Here is an 8,331-nt window from a genome sequence, read left to right on the forward strand (position 1 = left end):
GTTGATATAATGTCATCATGCTAAAATAAAATTATATATTATCCATTCGCTCTAAAACAAAATATTGTTTACCCCGAACTAAAATAAAATTAAACAAAAAATAAAATATAATTAGCTGGATTTGGTTGATATAACGGGTCTAAGGCTAAAAGTGCTAAAACAATATAATAAATACTACCAATTTGACTAATTTTTTTATTGAAACATGCCAAAACCCAAATGAAATTTTAAACGTAATGGTTATATAATGTCATCACATTCAAATAAAATATATTATTTATTCAATTTAAAACAAAATAATATTCACCCTGATCTAAAAGAAAATTAAAAACAAACTAAATATAATTATGTGTTTAATATAACGGGCCTGATATTAAAACAAATAATGTATATTATTGATCTATGTTAAACTAAAATTAAATTCCAACTAAAGATGATTCTTATATTATTAATTGATATTAAAATCTACGTAATTCGTTGATAGAATAATTGGATCCAATCCTAAAAGCCCAAATATTAAAATTTTGATACTAGGTCTGTGGGTTCAATGTTTGGTTTATATAATTATGTGTTTACTTCAATTTTTATAACATATAAATTGTTTTAATGAGACAAAAATATAGATGATTTCTTAGTCAATTTATGCGGAATATCTAGTTGCAAGTTTTCCCGTAGTACATAAAGCCCCACAGATACATGCCAGTTTTTGGCTTCAAAGAGTTTTAATTTAACAATCTAGTAACAATCTGGCAAAAAAAATTGATGATGTCCTCACCTCTGCTATTTTAGGCTTGGAGTAATTTCTTGAGTCAGTATCAGGATACTGTACAATAATTACAATGATCCCCTCAAAACATAATTCCAAACTCAGATGCACGTTGCAAATATGTTACCATTATTTTGGTTGCATTCAAAAAAATACCAAGACATAAGATGATGTTTTTAATCTAGTTGATTTACCTGAACTATGAAAACGAACACAATGAACTTACTGACAATTAAACTAGCTGTACAATTCTATACAGTAAAGGAGACATACTTTCGTCCACCTAAGATACCGGCCCCTTGAGTAAAAGGGCAAGCATTCATTCTGCACTATTACTACATTTATGTGGTACTTTGTTCCGGAACTTTAACATAAACACAAATGTGAAGAAAATGGTCGGGGTTCGTTAAGTTGTTTGCCAACCAAGTAAAAGGAATCTCCAACTTCGGTTCAATCCCTTGAATACGAAGAAGTTTGATCTCTGCAGGTTTTGGTAGGTTGCAGGATTCAACATCTTTACTTTCTGATATCACTGTTGTGCCTTCTACATTGCTCGCTTCTTTTGGATTTAGTTTTGAATAATCCTCAGCTTCTGCTTTATATATATCATCACTTGCAGAGGGCCTATCTCCAAAAATTTCTGGTAGTAGTATCTTTATTGCATCACCCAAACTGAAGCATTTACCTGGATACCAAAGTTCATTATAGTAAGCTACATTTCAAGAATTACAAGTGCAATTTATGAAAGTGTTTATTCTACAAGTTACCAGCATAATAATACCAGTAATATTTTTTATAGACAAATGTTTACAAGAGATTAGATCTGAAACTATTTAACTAAATGGTTCAAAACGTGTTAAACATTTAGTATTATTATTAGAAATGAATTCCCTCGAAATCATGTTATATATTAATAGTAATATATTTGAATAAAAGAAGGTACAAATATTATGAAAAATAGTTTTGTAAGGAAGATAAGAGGGCACTGCCAAAGATGATCACGAACTGAATTAACATTACAGCAAACCTTCTCCATCAATCTCAGCAGGTCGATTTATGTACGAAATTTTATCCCAGCTGTCAAAAGAAGCTGCATCTTCAAGATTGTCAAAATCCTCTTGAATGCTCCAAACATATAACCGAACTGGAATTCTACCTGACCAAAGCTTAAAGCATAAGACAATGAACATCAGGCCATTACTTTGTGACTAAAACAGATATATTTTAAAGCATGAAGCAATAAAAATATCATCAGAATTGACGATTAACCCCCCAGCATTAGCTGATAATGCTGTGTAATTATGGTCACACCCAACTGACATAATCCAAACTCTAAAACATAGGAAGATATATATAAAAAAAATATGACATCAAATAAGGTGATGCACTAGAATTTAAGAAAAATATAGAACTTTTCATTACCTTAAGAAGTTATATATAAAAGATGCATCATATAAGACGATCCACTCAATAAGAAAAGGATTCTGCATTAGTTCCTTCAGCAAGAGAGAACATTAAAACTTACTGTTATGCAATTCCCTACACTCCTAACACCAATTATCCAAACGGGTTAAGTATCAAATTTGCCGCTATTTAACTAGTGAAATATCAAATTTACCACCAATTAATTCGGGGTCTCAAATTGGCAAATTTGCACACAAAAATTCTAATTTTCGGTGATAAATTTGAGATGTCGTTAGATTATGATTTATGACCAACTTGAAAAGTGGCCAATTTTAGACCCACCAACTTGAAAGTGGCCAATTTGGGACCCCGAATTTGTCGGTGGCAAATTTAAAACTTTGCTAATTATATAGTAGTCAACTTGATAATTAGCCCTTATCCAAACCCACAGTAACACCTTTTAATTGTAAGTGCAGATACAGTGCTAGCATTACATTATATTTATGAATACATAATTTTCAAAAGAAGGTCAAAGCTTGTAAACAACTTGATATGTAGAACAATAAAGATTCATTTAAAAACTTCTTTTCTTACCTGATGTAACTGTACCAGTAGCATCTAGGTCGGCTCTTTCACGAGAGTTGGAAGGTGATGAGTTTAACCTCAACGAAAAAGCGTCTCCAAATATTCCAAATTTAAGCTTTGATGAAACTCGAAGGTAAGCTTCCAGGTTACCTGCTAACAAGTTTGTTTGGAGTAACATGACACATAAAAGTATACATAATACATAATTCACCAACAGCAAAATAAAGGAGAGTAGGAGAGAGCTTTTGATGCAAAACAACCAAAATTTGGCGAAAGATGGCATGCAATTTTATATTTTAGCAGCTTTATGAAGATAGAATCATAAAATGACTTCTTAATCAAGTTTCTGGGCATGCAACCTCTATACATAAAACAGAAAAGCGATTGACAGATAACATTGTTAAGCAAACATGCCAAGTACCCGGTGCCTTAGCAAAGTAGTCCCCAAGTAATACTAAGAAGTCTAGAACACTTAACACCTTACTACTTAAATACTCTGCATTTATGTGAATACTGGGCCACTGGAGGCTAACAGAAAAGGACTAACATATCCTACATCAGCTCCTCATCCACTTAACCCCCCCCCCCCCTCCCCTCAATAAATAGAAGTAATATATACAGAAATGGATCACAAACTTACTTTTGAGCTACTTGTCTCCTTTAAAAGCTCAATATTGATATTCAAGTAGGATACTAAATTTATTTTGTATTCTTAAATTAAATACTCTTTTCATAGTCGCCAGTACATAAAAATATAAGAAACATGATTATACACTAATATCAGAGGCCTTTAATGCATTTAAGGATTTAGATACTGACACCCGTTATGATAGCATTGCTGAAAAGAAATAAATGGCCAGTATATATAGACAAGATTGCAACTGATAGAAATTGGTCCATTTGCTGACTTACCATTCATAACAGATTGCCAAAGTTCAACCTGATCAGCTTGTGACATATTCATGACATTCTTACAGTTCCCATGGAATATATATGCTGCCTGGGAAAATTTTTAAGAAATTGTAAACATCAAGAAAGCTAATGTTTTGAGGGAAGAAATTTTGTGTTTGCTTTAGTATGATGATTTCTTGAGAATAAATATGCTCGTTATGACGTACTTCTCAAGCCCTGACATATTCGTGTTCAATTACATATTTTGTTCAGCAGTATTTCAATGCCCATAATTAACTTACTAAATTTGACACCTCAACATTGACCTAGCATATGCAAAAATGATTTAAAAAATGGACCTTGAATAACAACAATGTCAATTACCAGTTTATGACCCACATAACATAATGTCAACTACTAGGCTACGACCCATATACCGACACGTAATAACAAAAACGTAACCCTCTTAGAGTAAGTCCAATGCTAAATGAAAATGGCTACAAGATGGCTCCAAAAAGTGCTTTTTAGTGCTAAAACAGAACTTGCACCCAATGCTAGTTGCATTTTGCAACCAACAAATTCCAAATTTAACTGACATTTTATCTAACTCTGTCACTTTCATTTAAACTGGACCACATTGCACTCCTTTTCTAGTCAATTAATGACGCGGCAAGGATGGATATAGCCATCTTTGGTTCTAAATATACAACCAAGCATCAATTCATGCATTTTTTGGTTCAACTATAGCTAGGCAAGTGTTTTCGTAGGCATTTTAGATATAGAACCAATTATAGCTACGCATTGGACTTCCTCTTACAAAAGTAGAAGTTCAGAAGGAAACACATTACCTCTTTCAATGAATTAATATAGCTCCACTTTACACTATCTTCATTTTCACAAGGCGTCAAGGTATTTGTCGGATATCCTCTGAAATGTACCTGCAAAATAGAGGTACATATGTTGAGATTTGCAACTGCTCGAGTGAATGCAACTGATGTTATTGCACCTCACAAATCAAGTACTGGGCATATAAATGAGAGTACAAACTACCAAAGTCAGCCCAAGTCTTTGCTAAACAAGATTTTAATCCTCATTTGTCTTTCTAGGTCAAAGTTGTGACGATGACTATTAACCTCTATTTTTAAATCTGAAACTAGCAATCAGATTTTTAAGTCGTAGTGTAAGCTGTAACGTATAAACCACGTACCAGATACCTTTATCTTTCATTCTTCCTCTTGACCTCTATATCAGTCATTTGCTTAAGAAAATTCCAACTTCAGTTTCTTAGACTAGATTGCCTTTTAACTTCTGATAAGTGAGCAACACTAATTTATTAATCTTTACTAATTAAGTGGGAAACAATTTTAGTAGCGAATCAGATACAATCATATATTAAATATGTTTGCAAGGAGAAGTTATCATCCTAATATGATAAGGTGTCAACAATTCATAAAACTTCATACTGTCAAATTCCATGGTCTTTCCGGCTCTGCACATAAAAGATCAAAAAGGACTCCTGTTGGAATATACCTGCAAAATAAGAAGGACGATATTAATCCTTTAGAAATAACTACTCCTATGTCTATGCTGATTCCTGATGCTTGGAGTTCAATCTTGGTGCAGAACTGGGTGTGAGGTCATGCTACACCATGTCATTACAGATTTTTACTTCCAATTCCATTAGGATATAAAAAGACATGTTCTCGCTTTTCTTCTACCAAGCAAGTATTCTACTGTTTCCATATAACATAGATAATGAGATACAATTTCTATCAGGAATTATTTCCAGAAACCACCAAAAGAAATGTCAGATTGTAAGGGAATGTAACTACATTTCCACCCATATTTTCATAAAATATAGATAAAAATATGAAGCGGTATTTTAGTCTTCTTAAAAATCATTAATTAATATTAAACATCTCAAATATAGAAATAATACAGCTGTTTATGTATCATAAAAACCCCTAACACGATTACATATTCACAAATCCTTTCACTGGTATAATATTAAATATTCTGTAATTTGTACTATGTGTGAGTAATAGTATATCAGATAGGTTTATAGTGATTTCTATTAAACTACTGGTATTTGGTACGTTCTTGCATTTAGAAATTCACTTGAATTACCAGAAGTATATTATTCGAGTTATAGAATAACTAAATTAAATTACATAATAATTTCCAACAATTAAAATTTAAAAGCCTATATGTTTAGCTAATACATACTAAACAACATCTGTACTCTAGAACGGGTTTCAGCGAAAAGTCGTATCTTTTTTCCTGTACTTGGCAATGACTGAATTGTGAAAATGGTACAAACACATACAACATAGATGCATTCCGGTAGTGTGTCCTACATAAAGCCATAATGAAAAAACATAAAAGGAAAACCTTGTGGTCTATGTAGACGAAATTTTAATATTGTGACGAGAATGCTATACCATTTCAGGGGTAGTCCTTTGTAGTCAAACCATACAGTGTCAACCCCAGGAGGAAGTGCACTACTGAAGAAAGGCCTGACTTGCGGAACCAGGAGGGGTAGATATCCAATCCGGGGAGCCAATATCTGTGAAGTACAAAAATTTTACATAAGTTATAGTGTTATAATATAACAATTAAATCGCTGGATGCAACTGTAAGATACGGATGTAACTGAAATATAGATAAGTATGTAGCCAAAATTACAAATGATTTCAACTCGTCAACTGCAAATGCCAATAGTAATCAACAGAAAAATTAAGTTTATCCGTCTTACTGCAGTATTGCATGTAACACGCATACATGAAATGGTACGAAATGCAGCAAAGGAAAATACAAATACCTTGCTCAACAAATAATATTTTAAGGAACAAAGTTTAGGGTGTGTTCAGTTTGATACAAAACTTGAGATCTACTGAAAAAGGCAGTGCCCCAATACAATGTTTCTTGTTAGTTATTGTCTGATTATTAAGATGAAAATAAAATAGTTTACATATTGCTGGCACTACCACAGCTGTGAGGATGTCTTGACTTCAAATTATACAGCAAACAGGATTCAAAATTCAGACAAAAAGTTTGTGGCCAGAAATCGGTAGAAATGAGAGGAGAGAGCAGAAAAGCGGAGGGAAAATAGTGTTTTCTGACTAAATATTAGTATTTGGCAGATATTCATTCAGAATTCAGTACAAAATCTCCATCACTAAACTCAAGACACAACGGGTGGTGATATCAGAAATCAATATGCGGATCTGTCAATGATCAACCATTATCTTTAATTTAGATAGAAATCATATTTTCCGTCAAGCAAAGATAGATATTCGAATTGTACACGTCTACTTAAGTTGTAACATACTTCTATTTAAGGTAAATAATTAACTAAAATTTCTAATGATTATCCCATACAGTTTAATTCGCAAATCAGAAGACTACATAACATTTTTTAACAGACGCGTAGGACTATGAACGACATATTTGTAGCTTCACTCATAATCCAAACTAAATCTTCTAGAACATTCTAACAGCTACATTACAACCAAACTACGCAAATACAGATCCTCAGTATATCCTGACATCAATCCAAACAAAACAGAAACAAACACTTCTCCTATATACAATTCCTTCACTAATCAAAATTACGTAATCAATAACTCCTCTAGCACTTAACTCAAATTACCAAATCTCACTAGTCCGCAATGGCAGTATGGCATATAGTTCAAAATCAGCACCTACAACTAAATACACTAATATCACGATCTCGTAGACGGGCAAGTCAAAACAAACTACTCGCAATTCAACAACAAAATCAACTAATTAGGTCAAGTAATCATCAATCACCTAATCAGTACATTCACACGAATCATAAGCAACAAACACATACACACGCAGTCAAATAAGTTCAAATCAACTACGGAGCAAAACAATCAATCGATACATACACATATAGATACAGATTACTTACGAGAGCAGGAGGAGGAGAAGGAAGCGTAGTGACTTCAGATTGGTGAAGATGAATTTGCAGAGGGATCGCTCCTTCCCATACGTACTGTTTTGCTTCTTTGTTGCTTTTTCTCTCCATTGAAAAACGTCTCTCGTTCTCTCTCGAAACTGGACTTGAGAGAGAGAGAGAGAGGGAGAGAAAGAGAGAGAACTTATGTTATATCAAATGTGAATTAAATGGTAATGTCAAAAAAATGTGAAAATCAAATGTGAATTAAATGGTTATGTCAAAAAAATGTGAAATTGATGGCGTGCTTACATTACATCAGGCTTAATGGGCTGTAATCAGGTTTAAGCCCAGTCCATTAGGGGTTACAGGCGTCTTGCTGTTTTTTTGGGGGTTTTTTTTATTATTATATCCCAGAAAGTAGAGATAGAGGTGAGCGCGGTACGGGCGGTGCGGTTTTTTTCTCAAACCGCAAACCAAACCACACATGCGGTTTGCTCAAATTTCCAAACCGCAACCGCACCGCGTACCCTCGAAAACCGCATAAATCACACCACGAAAATACGGTGCGGTGTGGTGCGGTTCACTGCGGTTTATACTTTACAAGTTCAAAAAAATTAAATAAATACAAAACTTAAATTTAATCAAATTTTTGAAAATAGTTTTAGTCAATCAGAATGCAACATCTTAGTTCACTAGTATAAATACTTGGATTTTGGTTTTCCTAGTGAAGAAATACAAACAAGAGATTGTGTAGTCTCTT

General features: G+C 33.2%; 1 protein-coding gene across 1 annotated transcript; it reads right to left on the bottom strand.

The window, feature by feature from the left end:
- Positions 1-934: 934 nt before the first annotated feature.
- LOC141672270 (autophagy protein 5) lies at positions 935-7,808 on the bottom strand. Its single transcript, XM_074478830.1, has 8 exons — positions 7,584-7,808; positions 6,088-6,212; positions 5,110-5,176; positions 4,495-4,584; positions 3,668-3,755; positions 2,765-2,905; positions 1,794-1,922; positions 935-1,451 (listed from the first exon to the last, which is right to left on the bottom strand). The coding sequence occupies exons 1-8, from the start codon at positions 7,698-7,700 to the stop codon at positions 1,108-1,110; spliced, it is 1,101 nt and encodes a 366-aa protein (XP_074334931.1). The 5' UTR covers positions 7,701-7,808; the 3' UTR covers positions 935-1,107.
- Positions 7,809-8,331: the final 523 nt, after the last annotated feature.

This window comes from Apium graveolens, chromosome 7 (assembly GCF_009905375.1).
Source record: "Apium graveolens cultivar Ventura chromosome 7, ASM990537v1, whole genome shotgun sequence".
In the NCBI taxonomy this organism is placed as follows: Eukaryota; Viridiplantae; Streptophyta; class Magnoliopsida; order Apiales; family Apiaceae; genus Apium; species Apium graveolens.

Bases quoted from the DNA above. Each gene is read 5' to 3' on its own strand.
- LOC141672270 (XM_074478830.1), bottom strand. From the start codon at position 7,700: ATGGAGAGAAAAAGCAACAAAGAAGCAAAACAGTACGTATGGGAAGGA. The intron at 5,177-6,087 runs GTATAGCATTCT...CTTATTTTGCAG, and splicing joins AAAGGACTACCCCTGAAATG to GTATATTCCAACAGGAGTCC. The intron at 3,756-4,494 runs GTAATGTGTTTC...AAATTTTCCCAG, and splicing joins ATATTAATTCATTGAAAGAG to GCAGCATATATATTCCATGG.